We start from the raw sequence: 19,684 nt of genomic DNA on the forward strand, positions 1-19,684 counted from the left end.
TAAGTCAACCCCCTCAACACTCTGGTCTTACTTGTAAGGCTGTCATTTGGTCAAGCCATGATGGGCACAGTAACTACCCAATAACTGTAGAAAACATGTTCTTTCCAAGAGCACATGGAACATTCATCAAAATGTATCATTTTCTGAGCCATCAAAAAGAAATACATATATACAGAATATGTTCTCTTATCACCACAAGTATAAACTAGAAATCAATAGCAAAAATACGCCTGGAAAATCCTCAAATACTTGGAAAATAACAACACACTTCTAAATAACCAACAGGTCAAAGAAGAAATCACAAGGGAAATTAGAAAAAATTTTGAATTGAATGATAATGAAAACAAAGCATATCAAAATGTGTGGGATGTAAAATGATTTTAAATATTCCCTTGAGAGAAAAGAAAATATTTAAAATAAGGGTTTACGGGGCTTCCCTGGTGGCACAGTGGTTGAGAGTCCGCCTGCCGGTGCAGGGTACGCGGGTTCGTGCCCCGGTCTGGGAGGATCCCACGTGCCGCGGAGCGACTGGGCCCGTGAGCCGTGGCCGCTGGGCCTGCGCGTACGTAGCCTGTGCTCCACGGCGGGAGGGGACGCAGCAATGAGAGGCCCGCATGCCGCGAAAAAATAAAAATAAAAAAATAAGGGTTTACGTTTCTACCTTTAAAAAAATCCATAAAATAATTTAAAATAAATAATAATAGATTAAGTAAACAAAAAAGAGGAAAAAGAGCAGAAATCAATGAAATAGAGAATAACTAACAATAAAAAACTTGTTTCTTTCACAAGATTAATCAGATTGATAAACTCCTAGAGTCATTAAAAAAAGAATAAAGAACACAAATTACTAATATCAGGAATGACTGAAGAGACGTATTAAGCACATTTTTTTTTTTAGAATATAAGTTATCTCGATACAGACCACTAACAGATTCCTACAAAAGACTTGCATTTAGAAAATCCACTACGTTAACCCCAATGGTGTTGAAAAATCAGGCAGGGGATGACATGATTAGGACTATACTTTGGTAGAAGGATCAACCTGCTGGTAGTATGGAAAAAGGAGCAGGCAGCGAAGAGACTAGGAGAGGAAAACCAGTTTGCACGATAACGTATTTCCATCTTCCTCCCTTTAAGTCAACCCCCTCAACACTCTGGCCTTACTTGTGAGGCTGTCATTTAGTCAAGCCACGATGGGCAGGAAGCACAGCACTCACTAGCGTTATTACACTAGTTCCTCCTAGCTTGTGCTCCACAGGGATAGTTCTCTCATTCAGCCTACATTCCCACCTTCTTCTATGGGTCTTCCAGTACTGAAGAATCTGGAAAATGTAACCACATTTCTCAGACTCCTTTGCTCTTGGGGACCTGACAATTAGCAACACTCACAATATTTGGAAGGTGAAAACAAGGTGGGGGCCATCCTCCTGCTGCAGTGTCTGCTTCCCAGCAAGGTCCTAGGACAATGGCCAGACTTGGGGCTCCCATGTTAAGCCGCCAGCTGTGTGGGTGTCAAGAGGCGGGGGGCAGCAGCCTGGGCTTTCAGACTTCTGGATTACTGCTGGAGTGGTGTGCCCTTAAATCCAAGAGTTCAAAGGCGGCCCCCTGACTCTTGCTCCTCTAGCTCTTTCATTTCTTCAACAGTTAATTCCCTACATTAAATTGTTCGGCTTAAAATACCCAGAGAGGTCTCAGTTTCCTGCATTGAACCCTGACACACCTGCATCACCAACTTACAGATAACAAAGAGTCTTAATATTGTCTTGTTTTCATCCCTTCCAACAATCATATAAGGGAGGCAAGACACAAATTTCCCCCGTTTGATGAACAAAGAAACCAAGGCTCAGAAAACTTAAAAACTGGGAACGGTAGTGAGCTCCCCAACACTGGAGAGGCTCAAACACACCAGAGGTACACTTAGGAGGGGCAATTTTACAAGACGTCTAAGCTTCAGATGGGGAATTAAAAGGGATGCCTTTTAAAGCCTCTTCCAAAAGTTTCTGATTCCACGATCCGCCTCATCAACCACCACACAAATAGCCAAACCTGGGCTAAGGATCATAGCATTAGGCGACTCAGCCCTCCGTTAACTTACTGAGATACAATGCAAGAAACAAAACACTGGAAAATAAATCCCATAAAGACCTCATGAGCTTTGTTTCAAAGAGCAACTGGCTAGTTTATAAAAAACGATATTTAAACAAACATTAGCCTGATTTTCCATCTCTCCTAGTTATCTCTGCCTAAATAAGATTTAAGCGGTTGTGTGTGTTTTTCCTACTTTTGTTTAGACTAGACAGTTTTCATGAGGGGGAAAATGCTGTCTAATCACTATATTTTGTAACCTTACTTCAAACCGAAATTGTTTCAAAATTTATTCTGTGATAAGAACCCACCCTAAGTTTTTCCATAACAGCTGCTTTCCTTAAACATCAGCTCAACTTTAATCTCACAAGGCAAACTACAGAAGAAAAGCCAAAAGTAAAGTCCTATTTCCTTCAAAATTCAAACAGATGTTTTAATGTAATCAAACAAATCCATTGTTTGAATTTCCTACCCACACACACTACACTGACTCCCAGATTATGTTCTAAAATCTTCTAAAATATCATTAATACACAAGCTAGAAAATAAGAGGATGCCCCCCCCCCCCCCGGAAATGTTTAAAATTCATTTTAACAAGGGTTGCAAAGGTTCACTTTGGACTACTTGAAAAACCTGATCGTTAGGGACAATCAAGGTGGTCTAGATGAGTAACTTGATCCATTGGATGCTTGCTCTCAGCATCCCATCGCAATCGCAAATTCAACTAACAACAGCAGTATGTAATGACAATTCACTAACAATGCCGGTTCACTCAGGACGCTGAAAGTACACAAGATCTTTATCTATAATTACCATTATAATTAAAGATACAGAAAGCACTTTAGTCAAAGAGTAAAATGGAATTTGTGTCCAATGGCTAGTTCTGCAGACATACCATGTTACACTAGGACTTCCTTTTTAATGTTAAATTATCATAGGTGAACAGGCCGCATACTGCTCTCCTGCTCTGAATACAAGTAGACAATGCCATCGTTATTGCTCTGTCCTTTCTAAAGGCTTCTAAAAGGCTATTTACATTAAAACACCTGGGAAACTGAAAAGTAAGCTTCTGAGTCTCACAGTTAACTCACTCCCAGATATTCAATATCTCTGGGAAATTGACAGGCGATATTCATAGAGAAAACGGGGGTGGGAAGCAAGCAGTGGGCAAGGGGGTGTTACCTTTTATCTCATTAGCAGAGAGATGAATCAGAGGCTGCCCTCTACTCCCTACAGATGGGCCCTCCCAATAAAGCAATCCCCACTCAGACCTGCCGCAGCCCAAAGCTATTTTGCCAGCCTGCCCAGGTCAGCTCTAAAGCCACCCAAGAAAACAAATCTGAATGAGCAACCTTCATGCTGACTCTCCATCTACAACAGCAAGGTCAGTGACAAACTTCTTTCCAACAACGTGAACTTGGCTAACTACACAGACGCATCTCCAAACCACTCTTTCTGTATCAGCAACAGTTCACTGTCAGCCGAATCACCACCACCTTTGTCAGTATGGTAGAGCAATGATGTGGCCATTTTACTGCAACTTGCCCGCATTTTATAAAACGCATAGAAAAATAAAACTGCCAATACTAGTGATAAGCACAGGACTCAAATTTAATGCAACTGAAACAAAGAAGGGCACCTTTATAGAGCAAGAAAACAGAGACAGAAAACATCATCTAGACAGATGGTATCCACATAAGTGACTGTAAAAAGACCAAAGTTAAAGATGATGTTGAAAATGGTTATTGTCGATGGTATCTAAAGGAGGTGTAGCTGGGATTTTCTTCATTATTTTTAGTCTTTTGGGAATTGAAACACGCACACACACTCGTATTAACACATAAGCCTATTAACTGACTTTCACATATTTACGTTTACTTAATACCTCTGGAAAAACTGCCATGTTTGAAGGCAGAGGACTGCACTACTTTCTGGGTATAAATAAGCCCAGAAAACATGGCTGCAAATGAGTGGCTGGTGCACTTGAAAAACTCCTGTAATTCAGCAGAGTTGAATCAAACATAGCACCTACAACATAATCCCAACTCCACAAAGTAAAATCATATATATTAAATGTGAGTGACTGTTATAAAATATCAAAATACGGTTCTCTCTGGGTGATATGTATTTCACAAATGCCCCAAACTCTTCAAAAAAGCATCAGTCATGCAAAGAATGAACTTTTGTGCCTAGATCCCTTCCAAGGGTGGAAGCAACACGTGATATAATGAGGACCTAACATTTCCAATCACTATAAACAAAGAGCTGTAGGGAAAAAGTTTTGTAACCAAAAGCACACAACAGGGGGTTCAGCTAGGTCACACAGTACATGCTCTGTCTAGGAGAGAGGAAATGCACCCACACAGTAACCAGGAAACAACTCCAGTGCATCAGATGACCACATACTAGGTGGTGTGGACAGGTTTTGTGTGCAAGTTCTAAGAACTCTTAAAGCAAGAGGAAGGTCACTTCTTAGGAAAATGCTTCCTGAGCTTGGCCTTAAAAGCAGAGATTTGGGTTTTATAGAGAAGGAAGGACATCTCAGGGAAATTAGTACTTTTATGTGGTATGTAATTTACTTTTTAAAGAAGTCTTCATGGATTTTGTGTGTGTGTGTGTGTGTGTGTGTGTGTGTGTGTGTTTTAAGCTACAGTCTAGAGGTGATCAGATGCCCTGATGAGGAAGACCCATTCCAGCTAACACTTAACAAAAGCCAACCTCTAAATGCCTCCTGCGTGGGCTTCAGTTACTTCTAACACCAATGACCCCAGGCTTTGTTAACCAGCGTAATGATGAGACATGGTGAAAACTGCAAGAACTCTCGACATACAGCAACTCTGCTCAAACCCCTGCACGAAGGACTTGACCAAACTTTAACAGGCTTCTAGTAGCCTGAGGCTGCATCCCTGGGATGACCTAGCTGCCTTTTGCCTTTTTGAGTTCTTGTCTGGAAAAGTTCAGGGCTGTAAAAAGAAATTTACTGTTTGTTCTAGCCAGCACCTAAGATAGGCCCTAACCTCCCTTTTTTTTTTTTTTTTTAATTTATTTTTGGCTGCGTTGGGTCTTCATTGCTGTGTGCAGGCTTTCTCTAGTTGCGGTGCGCGGGCTTCTCATTGCGGTGGCTTCTCTTGTTGCGGAGCACGGACTCTAGGCGTGCGGGCTTCAGTAGTTGTGGCTTGCGGGCTCTAGAGAGCAGGCTCAGTAGTTGTGGCTCGCGGGCTCTAGAGAGCAGGCTCGGTAGTTGTGGCGCACGGGCTTAGTTGCTCCGCGGCATGTGGGATTTTCCCAGACCAGGGCTCAAACCCGTGTCCCCTGCATTGGCAGGCAGATTCTTAACCACTGCACCACTAGGGAAGTCCCTAACCTCCCTTTCTTAAGAGCATTTACTAAATAGGGCTAATAATTGTGAATCCTTCCTCTGCCCAGGAGGAGAAGGACAGATAGGACACATTTCCTACAAGTCTGGAGTGTCTTTCTCAAGGACTTAAATGCCATTCCTTTGAAATGTAATCAATCAGGAAGGATAGGGTCTATCTCCTAGTCTCGGTGGAAGGACAGAATCTAACCTGCCAGCTATCAGACCCAGCTGGCCTCATCACCCATACTGCAAACAAACTCTGGAACGTCTCACTTCCCTAACTCTATTGGGCCTCCACTCACTCCTCCCTATTCCCTCATCGTCCCTTGAAAACTCCCAGTGATCTGTGCTAATCAGGATGGAGCTCAGGTCTTTCTGTCAGTAAGTGGTTACTGAACAAAATCTGTTTTCATTGCTTTAACTAACGTCCAGCTTTATTTATCTTTGACAGTGGACAGCCCCTGGTGGCATTCTGTGGCTTTGTCAATCAATTAATATAAAAGACGTTAGAAATTTGCTTTCGTTGGGGAAAATCTCAGGGATCAAGTAATACAATCTGGCTGGAAACACCCTGGCGTAGGCATTCCCACCCTTATATGAGCCGGCTACAAGGACAAGGAGTGTTCTGCCTGAGAGTGGTACCGTGGGCTTGATCCATCCATGAGGTCCTGCGCTTCAGCAGTCTTGGTCAAGTTCTTCCTTCTAGAAGGTTGTCACATCTGCCTCAGGGGAACATGCAAGTTCCGTGTCAGTGCACCAAGAAGGGCAAAGAGCTGGAACTTCGTGAAGCCGCAGATCAGGCTGTGTAACTGTGTTGTGCCTGCCTGCCAATAAATGCCCGCACAAGTGACAGAATTTGGTCTGAGACTTGCTGTCTTTATAACCTGGACCAGACTGTGAGGAAGAAGCTAAACCCCACCCACTGGTAACTCCTGGCAACCACCAATATCTACCAAGACAGCCTCACAGCTATGCATTCAAAGCTGCCTTAGGGCCATTATAAGCAACAACAATGGGCAACAGTTCCTCATGATTTATTCATACTGTATTTAGAATAATAAGGAATAACAGTTTCCCAGTTAGGAGCTCCAACTTGAGTCAGGTGGACCAGTGTTGAAGGCCTGGCTCCACCACCATGTAAATATCAGTCAAGTTAATTTATCTCTCTGCACTTCAGTTGCCTCACCTGCAAAAGGAGGCCAATTAGAACATTCCCCAACCCCGTAGGGTTGCTGTGGAGAATGAGTGATATAACGTAGGTAAAAACAGCACACTTGTGAGCATGAAATAAGCTTCAGCTATTGTTACTATTATCATTAATGCTTATACTTGCCTGGAGTAAACCCTGCCAAGCCTTACTCTCAAATTGCCTTGACGGGGTGTCTAGATCTTCCAATTACACATCTCATTTCACCTCTGACAGGGTGTCCTGTCACTTTCTGTAATAAGCTTCCCCCACACTTCCAATCCCCAGCTAGCCCTTAAGTTCCAGGAGAGCAAGGATGCGCTTTGTTAATCACCCAATGCCCAGGGGCCTTACCACAGTGCTGGGTACCCAGAAGGTGTCGACTGACCACTGTCCTGTGACCTCTGCTTCCATTAGCATCGATCAGCCAACAGCCTAAGCAAAAGCTAAGTATATCAGGGTCAATGCAAAGATAAAATGACCCGGAGACTGTCCAGGTAGAGGTGGATAATGGTCACTAAGACTTTGGGGGTTCCTTACTCTGTGCCAAACCCTATACTAGAGACATTATCCCATGTAATACTCATAATAACCCTAGGAGGTATTATCACACCCATTCAACCTCGGAGGAAAACTGACGTTAATTGAGGGTAAGTGACATGCACAGTCACACCACCTCTCCGTGTCCAGATTTCCCAATTCAAACCCAGACCTGAGTCCAAAGCCCAGGCTCTTTTCTGGGTTACACATTGTTTCTGACAATATCAGTTAAAGTCCCCCAAATTTCTATCTCCAACCTCAAACTTCTCCCAACTTAAAAATCCAACCGACGACTTACCATCTCCATTTAATTTATAATAGGCATCTCAAATGTAACAGAGCCAGAAGAAAACTATGGGTTTTCCTTGCCAAATGTCTTCCTCCCTTCAAGCCTCCTACCTCACCTCAGTGAGGCACTATCACCTATGCAGTTGCTTGGGTCATAAACCGAATCTCTCTCATTCCCACACCCCACTTCTTTTTTTTTTTTTTTTTTTTTTTTGGTGGTACGCGGGCCTCTCACTGTTGTGGCCTCTCCCGTTGCGGAGCCCAGGCTCCGAACGCGCAGGCTCAGCAGCCATGGCTCACGGGCCCCGCGGCACGTGGGATCCTCCCGGACCGGGGCTTGAACCCGTGTCCCCTGCATCGGCACGCGGACTCTCAACCGCTGCGCCACCAGGGAAGCCCCCCACACCCCACTTCTAACCCATGTAAAAGTCCAGCTCTACCTCTACAATATGCCCAGAAGCCAATGACGCCTCACCGTAAGCACCACGACGCCCTAAATTAAGGTAACACACTCTCCCCTCCTTGGCCTAGGGCAACAGCAGGTTGCCAGGATTCAAGCTTCATCAAGAAGAATTCGGGCTCACGGCGGAAGCCCAGACCACTGCTCACACGCAGGAGGAGGCAGCTTAAAAGTATTCACCGGGGAGCTTCCCTGGTGGCGCAGTGGTTGAGAGTCCGCCTGCTGATGCAGGGGATATGGGTTTGTGCCCCGGTCCGGGAAGATCCCACATGCTGCGGAGCGGCTGGGCCCGTGAGCCATGGCCGCTGAGCCTGCGCATTCGGAGCCTGTGCTCCGCAATGGGAGAGGCCACAGCAGTGAGAGGCCCACGTACCGCAAAAAAAAAAAAAAAAGTATTCACCGGGTGGCCAGCTCTGACTGCTCTCCCTCCATGCCAGTCCCTGAGAGTCAAGTCTTCACAGCACCCAAGGTGACCACTTCTGTTCCTCCAACACCTTGGAAGACCCCCTACCCAGGCCCTGACGTGGGTGCCTCTCCTCCTTTATCAGTCGCAATTCCCAGGGCATCTTCTCAGACAGACTTCCCCAGCAACCCTACCCAAAGCCACTCTGCCACCAGGACCTGTGGCAGTACCAGCACTTGCTGGTACTGGTTTCGCTGCTTTCATGCTTATGAAATGCTGCCCCACCCCAGTCACTGAGGGCATAGATGACGTTTGCCTGGCTCACTGCCATATCTCCAGCTCTTGGCACACAGGAGGTACTGTGATATGATCAGAAATATTTATTCGGTCTTCCACCCCGGTGTGGGAGGCCCAGAAGGCTTGGGATTGGCAGCTGGAGTGTGCGGGGGAGGGGAGGGGGAGGAGGGCGGACCCCTAACCTGTGGGATGGTAACTCCAGGTAGTGTCAGAATTGAATTATTGTACAGCCAGTTACTATCTGGGGAGCTGGGGAACTGGCTGGTGCGGGGGTAAAAACAAAACAAAAAACCCGTACATTGATGTCATAAGTGATGTAGGTAAAAACAATGCACAGGTGCTCAAAATTTTTTTTCAAAGGATTCACAGACTTAGATATCTTCTGACAGTGCTGCACTTTTTTTAAATGCAAACTTAACAGCCCCATTCATACGAAATTATAGTGTCATCACCCCCTCCCTGTGTTGAGAGCCACCACAGTGAAGCCTCAAGCAGTCCCTAGAAAGCAGAAGTTAATTTTCCTGTGATGAACGGCCAGGATTTGGTTCTTTCCAAAGTCCTGAGAGGGGGATTTCAGAAACAAGTCACAAGGACTTCCCTGATGGCGCAGTGGTTAACAATCCACCTGCCAATGCAGGGGACATGGGTTCGAGCCCTGGTCCGAGAAGATACCACATGCCGCAGAGCAACTAAGCCCGTGCGCCACAACTACTGAGCCCGCGTGCTGCAACTACTGAAGCCTGTGCTTCACAACAAGAGAAGCCACTGCAATGAGAAGCCCGCGCACCTCAGTGAAGAGTAGGCCTCGCTCACAAAACTAGAGAAAGCCCGTGTGCAGCAACGAAGACCCAACGCAGCCAAAAAATAAATAAATAATTTTTAAAAGTTCTCACTTTAAAACAAACAAAAAGAAACAAGTCATGAAACCCTGCCAAAATATCAACCATACCAATAATTCTTTTATAAGACCCACTTGAGTACTGGCAATAATTTTCAGAACCCTAAATCACCTGCTGGGAGCCACAGAAAACCTCAAGGGACTGGAGACAGGTGCCCTGAAATATCTGTAACGTAATCACTATATAATGAAGTGTCACATCAAATTAGAACTATCTCAAAATAACAACAATGAACGATTTGCAAAGCTTTGTTGAGATTTGGAATATTCTGAAAACAGCCTTTTCCCAACCACTTTGGTCTCCAAAGCCCTGAGAAGGTATTAAATGTCCTCCTGTCGCCTTGCCTGACTCAGGGCAAGGCATTCCACCTCAAGTTAAAAACCTCAATTTCCTCATCTCTGCAAAGGCCAGCTTGAATGCATGCCAAGTACAGTATTAGACCTCAAAAACCAAGTGATAACTTCACACGGCCACTGCAAAGAGGACGGATTATCTACCAGTGTAATCGGCGGGTTAGAGAAACCCACAGCTTAACCCCTGCATCAGTTACGGGCTGGCCTCTGATTGTCGCAAGGCTGAATGTATTAAGAAGCAAAAAGCCCGGTATGCCCTCCGGAGTTAGACTCATTTGAGAAAACGCACCATTAAAAACTGTACAGAAATGCCGATAATCAACACGGCTAGGAAGGAGGGAGCGCGACGTGCGGAAGGCTTTACCTACTTCTTTTTTTTTTCTAACTCTGCAGGAAGGAGTGAAATCAACATTAAAGGTTAAAAACTACTACTAATTCTGTCCTGCTGCACTACTAACCGGTAGAAGACGCCCATCCCAAGCGGACACAGGTGTTTTAAGATCTCATGAGTTAAACAGGCGAGAGTTACAAACAGGCTCGGGCAAGTTCAGCTGAAAGGAGGGATGGCTTCAGGCTCGCGCTCTACCCAGTCAGCCGCGTTTGGGTCCAGGCAGGGTTGGGTCGGGAGACTCAGGAAGCAGGGCTGAGTCTTCCCAGCGCCCAGACCTGAGCACAGCGGTTTGAAAAGCAGTCTTCCAGACTTTCTCGAAGAAAAAGAGCCAATGCTCCAGAGCCTGGCGAGATGTCAAGCGCAACTCGTCTGGGCCACATACGACCCGTTCAGGGCATGGAAAAGGAGTGGCTGCCCAAACCCACGTCTTCTCCTGGGTTCATCGGGTTGGCAGAGCCAGGTGGCCTATGGAGCTGAGCACCACACACTTGTGTCCTGGGGAGGAGGCGACACGCTCCTGAAACAGTCGGGATCCTCCGCCCGAACCCTGCCCGCCCCGCCCTAAGCGAAGTTCCTAAGGCCGAACGGGAAGACCTCGGGGTAGCCTCTAGGGCTTCCCCGTGTCCCTCTGGCCCGCCTGCCGCGGCACACGGTTTTCCCCGAAGGCCGAGCGCCGCGCTCCGGCCCGGAGCACTCACCCAGGCGGCGCAGGGTCACCCACCCCACTTTCGGCGGCGGAGCTGGGACGTGCACCCAGAGAAGCCCGCGTTGCCTCGGTTCCTGGCCCGGTCTCCCGACCTGTCTCTCCCCGCTCACCTGGCCCGCACAGCACTGCGCTGACATCGTGGCGGTCGACCACCACCAGCGCGCTTGCCGGCTCCCAGCTTCCCTCTGGCCCTCCTGGCTCCCTCCGGCCTCAAGCGTCCCTCTGCGAACCCGCTCACGCCTCCACGCGGCGTAGCCCCAGCTGAACGCGATGCACTGAGGCCTTGGTAAAAACAACTGCCGCCAAACCCCGCCCCGCCACCCCAGGCCCCGCCCCACTCGCTCGCTCCAGCCGCGGCGGCCGCCCGCAGCCCCGCCCCGTGCCCGCCCCTTCCCGGGCGCACCGCCTCCGAGCCCGCCAGCTCCCGGCTCTCGCTTCCGCTGGCGTCAGGCGGTGGGCGGTGGTCATCACTTCCCGGTGCAGTGCTGGACTGCGAAGGCTGTTCTCCAACGCGCCGGCCAGGTATTACCGGGCTCCTGCGACGGCCTGGCGGCGCTCGGTCCCCGACCCAGGAGGGCGCGGCGCCCCTAGTCCCCGGCTGTGGTGGAAGAGCTGATTGCTGACTCCAATATACCTTGGAGCCTTTAGTGAGCGATTCTGAGTGTCCTGCACTGCACAGGCGCAATAGAGGTGGCCGGGTGCTGGTCTGTGCTGCGCCTCGCGCCAAACTGGGTTATCCACGGGATCCCAGTTCCAGAAATCCCTTTATCTCCCTCATCTGCCAAGAAAATTTCTCAACTTTTGGGAAAGTTCCCTCGACCGAAGCTTTGAATCCCTGGGCTTGGCTGTTCTGCCCTGACGTTACCATGGCACTTGGGGGATCCTAGGAGAACCCTTTCTGTGCTTCCCTGGATATTGATCTATTTTCTAATCTCTCCTCCACCACCCGCGTAAGAGCGCATCCTGGCCCAGGGACTTGGTTTGCATCCCTACTTCCTCTCGCCCAGCTCCACTAAAAAAGGGTTCCCTATATTTGTTTGTTACATGCAGAAGGCAGAGAGGGTGCCCCTAGTTTATCTCCCTACGCAAATCTTCTCTCCTCGCGGCCACTTCCCCAAGAAGAGGAATTTCTGTTACTACAAACTTTGTGCCAAGGCCTTTTTACTCCTTAAAATAAGCATTACTGTGTATATTTTAGAAATGAGGCAACTGAAGCCCACACAGGTTAAATAACTTGCCCTAAGCTTAACAGCAAAGCTGAAGAAGCAATACTGGGACTGGAATCCACGTGTCTGATCCCCTCGGGCATGATACAAAGCTTGACCTTAAGCCTTTGGCAAAGTAGTGTCTTTGAGAGCAGTTTAGGAGGTGGAGACTAAGAGGAAAGTCGCATGGAAACCAATCCTTGGATTAGGAGCAGCACAAGATCTAGAATTGAGGCAGGCTGGGAACTGGGATCCTCTACAAGAGTGCTTGCACCTGGACAAACGTCTCCTTGAGCAATAGGATACAAAAAATTATAAGTGACTAAAAATAACTGCACACATGCACAGTTGAGGCAAAGCTGAGCAATAGGAAACAAAAAGACCAGGAACAAACTACAAGTTGTTGAGGTGCCAGGAGCTAAAGCATGGTACTGTGCATGATCCTGTCCACTGCACCACCAAAGAGGTGGACAGACCACGTAATGTATGCCTCCTGCCAAACCCACCCATCCATCCCTGTTGTTACCCCATTTAAGGACCCAAGCAGCTTCACTCCGAGAGCTGGCAAGGGTACCTGTTTCTTTCTTTCTTTTTTTTTTTTTTTTTTTTGTGGTACGCGGGCCTCTCACTGTTGCGGCCTCTCCCGTTGTGGAGCACCGGCTCCGGACGTGCAGGCTCAGCGACCATGGCTCACGGGCCCAGCTGCTCCGCGGCATGTGGGATCTTCCCGGACCGGGGCACGAAGCCGTGTCCCCTGCATCGGCAGGCGGACTCTCAACCACTGCGCCACCAGGGAAGCCCAGGGGTACCTGTTTCTTGCTTTTGCTACCTGATGCTGCAGCTCCAGCCCCAATAAAGCCTTGCCTGAAATTCTCCTCTGACCTCTTACCAACTTCTATTGATTAAAGAGTCCAAGGGCCCGGGTGAGTAACAGAAGCTCCTAGAATCTCAGCTGCCAGCGTTTAGAGGAAGAGAAATAATGGACCAGGCCCTATTCAGAACCATGGAAAGTAATGAGAATTGGCTCTAACTAAAATTTTTTAAATAACAGTATTAAAAAGAAAAACAAAAGGGCTTCCCTGGTGGCGCAGTGGTTGAGAGTCCGCCTGCCGATGCAGGGGACACAGGTTCGTGCCCCGGTCTGGGAAGATCCCACATGCCACGGAGCGGCTGGGCCCGTGAGCCATGGCCGCTGGGCCTGCGCGTCCAGAGCCTGTGCTCCACAACGGGAGAGGCCACAACAGTGAGAGGCCCGCGTACCGCAAAAAAAAAAAAAAGCATAAGCAGTATCAGACCAGTGCAGCCACCTGCTTGGTGGCAGCCTATGATTCATGAGAAGCCAAGGATCTCACCAAGACTGTCTAGTTAGGTTCACTGTTGGCTGGCGTGGTCACTCTGACCCCATTTCTTGCCCTGGGAGATTACTTGCGTGCCGGGAGATTCCTATACCCTGGGAAGAGCCAGGCAGCTTCTGGGGAGGGGGAAGATGTGAAATCTACCTACGTTTGAGCCTGCTGGGACTGCAAGGTCTCCTCACCTTTTAGGAGGAGCTCAGGAAGATGAGATCCCTCATCAGGCACCACTGGGTTACAGGCAGAGCTGGTAGTAGGATCCAGGCCTCCTGAATCCTAAACTCATTTTTTCCAAATGGATGCCAACGTGGGAGGATTCTGTGACAATATTACCATCAGCCTGGCAAAGAGAGAATATGACTTAATAACTGGAGGATTTGTAGACTGTGCCCAAGGTACCCAAAAAGCATAGTAGAAGCCTGAGCCTCTGGAGCCATAAAGTTGTAAATTTTAACTCCACCAAGAACTCGCTGGGTGACCTCTGAGCCTCAGTTTCATCATCTGCAAAACAGGGACTAATAGTGCATTAAACTCACCCCTACAGACCATGTGGTACAGGGCCTGGCCTTCATAAGCACTGACTAAATAGTAGCCCTGACTGGTATTAACAAACGAGTTAAAAAGACAATAACAAGTAATCTATGCAGGCTGATTCCTCCTCCCTGCTGGAAAATCTCAAACGAATATGACTATCATTGACCAAAAGAAAAACGTACAATGTAAAGTGAGTTGAGTTGTATTCAGAGAACTTACTGTGGATCATAGCCCAGGAGACAGCCTCTCAGATAACTCCAAATTGGGGAATTGCTCCAAAGAGATAAAGGAAGAGCCAGGATATATGTGAATTTTTTGCTGGAAAAAAAAAACATGTAGTCAAACATAAAAGTATTACTGCTAATCACAAAGAACAGACATCTCAAGTTAATTATTTTAATACTTTTCTATGAATGGGAAGATACAAGAATCTGGGGTTCTTGAAATTTTTCCGTAGATGTGCTTCTTAACTATATAGGGGCCAGGATGTTTTTCCTTAGATACGCATCTTAACTATCTAGGGGCAAAATGCAGAATGCTTCCTGTTTTTCTCCATCCTGAAGTCCCCTCAGGGCGCGTTGTTGGTGGGTGACAGTGGCTAATGGCTTGATCCCTGTAGAAATGGAATGACTGGCAACATTTTTTTCTTTATGCTAGGTCTGAAGGTTTACTCCTTTCCTGGCTCTGAGGGCTTCACACTTACTATTTAAGGTCTGGTCCATAGCATCCTTTGCATCTGTGGTCAGTTAGAGAGAATAGAGGTAATGTCAGTAGACATAACATAAAACAGTGGCACCTTAATTTTATTTTAAGTACTCTGCAGGCCTTTTCAAGAAAGACAGTTGTATGCTGTTCCTAACAGGAAGGTAATTTTACAGTCCATCCCTTTTGATGTGGATTTTTCAGGAACAAGCAGTAATAGACCTGTTTCAATAGACTGTAGCTCTTGGCAGACCATGTGAAATATTCTCCCCACAAAAATGTTCTTAAATTAACTAAATTAGCTCCTTTTATACGATTTAATTATACATGTATATTTATGACATATTATAAATAACCAGCTTATAATTTGCTTTTTTCCCCTCCTGAATTTAAAGATTTTTTTTGATTTTTCCTTTTTAGGAAGGAGAAGCCACTGTTGAGCTTAAAGACACCACTCACTGAACTGAAAACAATAGTTATATACATATGTTATTAAAGAAGAAAAGTCATACATTTACTTTTTTCTAACTTTGAATTTAGAAAACTTCATTACAAATTTAATTTCCAGTTCAAGAAATGGCTTAAAAGCCAATAAAATTAATTATTCTAATTCCCTAAAATTTTCTCAACTTTGAAAAAAAAAACCTAGTGATGTGTTATTGGTATTTAAATATAAAAGAAGAAATTTCTCCAATCTTCACTCATAAAGCTCTAGGGATCTCAATCTAGTATTGAAAGTTTAATTAATTTCAGTTACAAGTAAACAACAAAGTATTCATTTAGAAACAAATAGCTATAAATTTGGGACCCAGGCAAAAAACAATCGGCATGCTATAGTGCCCCCACCCCACTCCTTATGGTAATTGCATTCTCCTTTATTTCCATTAAATTAATATATGTACAATGTATTTTAAATGTCACAAATACTACAAAACATAAAATAAGAAGTAGCATCTCCCTTCTCCACATCCTTTCTTTCAGTCCCTTCCCCAGAGGCAACCACTTTCAATTACTTTAGCAGTTTTTCCTTATTACCTCCATATTTTTTTAACATTTTTTTTTATTATTATTATTTTTCATGCCACACGGCATGAGGGATCTTAGTTTCCCAACCAGGGGTCAAACCCATGCCCCCTGCAGTGGAAGCACGGAGTCTTAACCACTGGACTGCCAGGGAAGTCCCAACTCCATATTTTTAAATAATATTTTTTTTTTTTTTTTTTTTTTTGCGGTACGTGGGCCTCTCACTGTTGTGGCCTCTCCCGTTGCAGAGCACAGGCTCCGGACGCACAGGTTCAGTGGCCATGGCTCACGGGCCCAGCCGCTCTGCGGCATGTGGGATCTTCCCAGACCGGGGCACGAACCTGTGTCCCCCGCATCGGCAGGTGGACTCTCAACCACTGCGCCACCAGGGAAGCCCTAAATAATATTTTTATGCGGTTATTTCCTGATCTGTTGACTATATTTATTGTGTATTATCTTTTATGTTCCATGTGGGCTGAAAGCTTAACCCACTGAGCACTTCTATCTGCTATCTTGCCAATCTAATTCTATCACTTTTCATAAAATAATGTGTAATTAATTTCATAAACTAATATGTAACTCTGGCTAGTAAAAATTATTCATTGCATAGCCACATAGTGTATAATAATAGCATTTCTTTCTTGTCTCTTTTTATTTTTCATTCCCATCTCCCTTTCCTGGAGAGGCAGTATATTTAGTGGTTAGGGTTAGAGACTCTGGAGCCAGACCCTGCGATCAGACCTTTGCTTTTGTCGCTTATTAGGTCTGTGATTTTAAGCAAGTGACTTCTCTCTGTACTTCAGTTCCTTCCTCTTTAAATGCTGAGGATTAATAAAAGTATACAGATTAAAGCACTTAAATAGCACCTAGCATGTATTAAGTGTCTGGAGTTGTGTTTGACTCGCATGGTTTTCTTTCTACCTAATCTTGATTTTTCTCCATTTGTCCATCTGATCTGTCATAATTCTTTTCTCCCAGATAAGCAACCATGTCAGATAATCTATCAATTCCATTTTCCCCAAGAGTCCTTTCTTTCTCACAGACATCTCCAAGCTACTGCAATCTGGATTCCTCCAGGCTGCTACTGATGGCTGCCATCCTGGCATTCCCCTTGCTACTCCCTTCCCGGATATCTGGCTTCCTGGAGTCCTCTTTCTTGATTTTCTCCCTTGCTTTGGTGAATACATCAACACTTTGGGACTCCAAACCCCTTCTTTTAACCCTATATTGACCTTCCTTGACCTGCTTAACTTAAAATAAAAGTTATTCATCTTTATTTTTAACTCTAATCATTCTATTGTACCCTCATCCTACCTTTGATTCCATTACCTCCTGTCTCCTCGACTTTCTCTCTTCCAAACATTTTAAGCCTTTGCTTTCTATTGAATCATTCTCAAGCTCCAAACATGGTCAGATTTCTCCTAAATTAAACAACAAACGAAAACCTCATTTCAACTCAGCGACCACCCTTTCCTCTTTTCTTCATCTTAAAACTTCTTGAAAACAAAATTTGGTGCTCCACTCTCCTGAACTCTCTCTGGCCTGGCTTCTGTCCCTCTAGGCCACCGAAGCTGCAGCTTCTGAGGTCACTGGGGCCCCCAGCTCCTGTTCCTAAGCCTCCTATTTGCTTTAACTCCTGCTTAAAATCATTTTCTTTCTATCTCTTTATCCAAACACAGAAAGAAAATTGAATATTACTCCACTAATTCCCATTTAGAGGATTTTTTAAAGAAATGTGCTTTTATTTTTCCAAATTCAACTAATGACAACAAATAAGCTAACAATGTGTTACCTGGTCAAGATTTTTAGGGTAAATGCTTTGGAAAACCAGAGAAATCTTTTGTAATCATCCTCAGTTATTTTGTACTTAGAGAAAACTAATGATTCTTCAGCACTCAAATGGGTGCTTTAAAAGTTTTGTCTCAGTATTTTAAAGATTCTTCCTTTAATCCATTTCACATTATTAATTTGCTTGGAAAGTCCTTGGAGTGTAAATAATACAAAGGAATATACTCCTATATAACACCCCAGGGAACCCAAAATCCAAGTTAATGAAGAGGGTAGAGCGTCGTTCAACAGGTTTTTCAGCATTACTCAACCCTTCTGGGAACAAATTAATATTTTTAAAGTCCTCTTGAACTAAGGGCCTAGTCTTCATATCAGTGGAAAGAATATATATGTATATTCTTCATATATAATATGTATATATTTCCCACACACCCCCCATCTCTGAGATGTATCATTTACACTCAGATTTTAAGTTACCTCTTTCTAAGAAAACTCAGTAGGAATGTTTAGAGAGGCTTTGCGTCTCTAACTTAATTAAACTATATAGTTGTCTTTGAGTAGATTTTTGAAAGGTTCCAATTTCTTCTCTTAGAGATAAATATTTGGGTAGATCAGGCAAATAATTATTACAATCACTATTCAATCGTATTATGAACTTTAATGAACACTTCTGAAAACAACTCATTTCTGTTCTTCTGCATACCAAGGAAAATTATTCTGACTTCTTTGGTTTTAAAACTCAATCCAGAAAACTTTCCATTTGCTGATTTCAAGTAAACACATTCAGAAAAGCTTGAGGTTGGAGGTTGGGGTTTGGGGGGCCGGGAGGGGGACAAAAAAGAGAGCAGGCATCCTTTTCAGTTTTCCTGGTTAATCCATTCTAATTAATTTCCTGAGCAGAAGAACAAGAGGTGAGCCCATTTCTTCAAATAAGAGTACTTTGTGTTGTCTTATCTTTTTAACGTGTATTTAAAGGAACTACTCCTGCTGGTTTGTTTTAAATTTGCTTCATAAGATGCATCCTTTGATGTAAGAGATCCTTGGAGGTGATTGGTTTTAAAAGAATCATGGCCAGTTAAATGCCTGTGAAGCCATATAGTTTCATGAAAATCAATAAAAGGCTTTCATTGAGGGTTTCACTTGAAAGGTGTTTACATTGTTCTGTGAAGACTGGAAAAGCAAAAGAAGCTTCCTGAGGTTCCACAGAAAGACAATCCAGCTTCTTTATTCATAATAGGATTTCAGTTACAGAAGAACATTTTAGATTCAACAGTAGGGGAATTTTAAATGGCTGAGAAAAATTGTAAGAAAAACTTCAAAGAACATTTCATTTTTGTTTCCCTCTTTAATGCGAAAGGAAGGGAAATATACCCAGTGAAGAAAGTTAATAACTCTGAAGCCCAAATGAAAAGTTTTAAAAAACAGCTGCTTTAAGGGGGAAAAAATGAATGCATTTATTGAACTGACATCATCAATCAACAATTTTCAGTATTTTTCTGTGTTTTCTCCCATGCTGATTCTAACAGGTTGAAAGCAAGATTAAACACTCCTATTCCTTTGCTTTATATAAAAGCAGTGGGCTTCTATTCCATAATTGGACTACATTTTTTGAAGAAGCAAATGGAGCCTTAGGCACATTCATTTCTGTCCCACCCCTCAAAGTATGAAATCCAAATGGGAGTGTGTGGCTCAGTAAACTGAGGCAGGGAACAAGCACCAATTTTTATTTATGTATTTATTTTGCTGGGACATAGGGGCAATTAGTAGAAATGCAGAGTTAAGGCCACATTGTAGACTTGAAGCTGGAGAGGTAGAGACAAGGGAAGGAGGAAAGCAGAAGACTGTCCATTTAGCAGAGAAAAGTCTCGACTAAAGTCTCCCCCAAGGAAAACCTTAGATACGAATTTGTGAAAGGCCTGTGCTGTACGTAGTCAGTCTCCAGATTTACCTTCTAGCCCCGGAAAGGTTAATAGTGATGACTTCATACCTTTATCATGAGATAACTTGGGGAGATTTTCCCTTTTAGAAGTACTAGGTTTCCTGCTGCTGTTATTTTTAAATTCCTCTGGAACACAGAGACTTTTGGAAAAGTAGGAGACAGAGTAGAATGTTTT

General features: G+C 44.8%; 1 protein-coding gene across 5 annotated transcripts in view; it reads right to left on the reverse strand.

Annotated features, from left to right (window-relative positions):
- The window catches only part of SERINC5 (serine incorporator 5), a 179,736-nt gene that overhangs the window by 76,323 nt on the left and 83,729 nt on the right, over positions 1–19,684 (reverse strand). For 2 of the 5 annotated variants that reach the window (XM_067731125.1, XM_067731124.1), the window contains exons 2-3: positions 14,277–14,375; positions 13,709–13,863 (exon numbers count right to left, since the gene is read on the reverse strand). Coding sequence is in view for 1 of the 5 variants with exons in the window: in XM_067731123.1 (XP_067587224.1) it covers positions 11,077–11,103 (27 nt within the window). In the remaining 4 variants the exon portion in view is untranslated. Of the gene's footprint in view, positions 1–11,076; positions 11,276–13,708; positions 13,864–14,276; positions 14,376–19,684 lie in introns of those variants that run through there. The other 3 variants (XR_010942003.1, XM_067731123.1, XM_067731126.1) reach the window with 2 other exon arrangements.

This window comes from Pseudorca crassidens, chromosome 3, assembly GCF_039906515.1.
Source record: "Pseudorca crassidens isolate mPseCra1 chromosome 3, mPseCra1.hap1, whole genome shotgun sequence".
NCBI classification, from domain to species: domain Eukaryota; kingdom Metazoa; phylum Chordata; class Mammalia; order Artiodactyla; family Delphinidae; genus Pseudorca; species Pseudorca crassidens.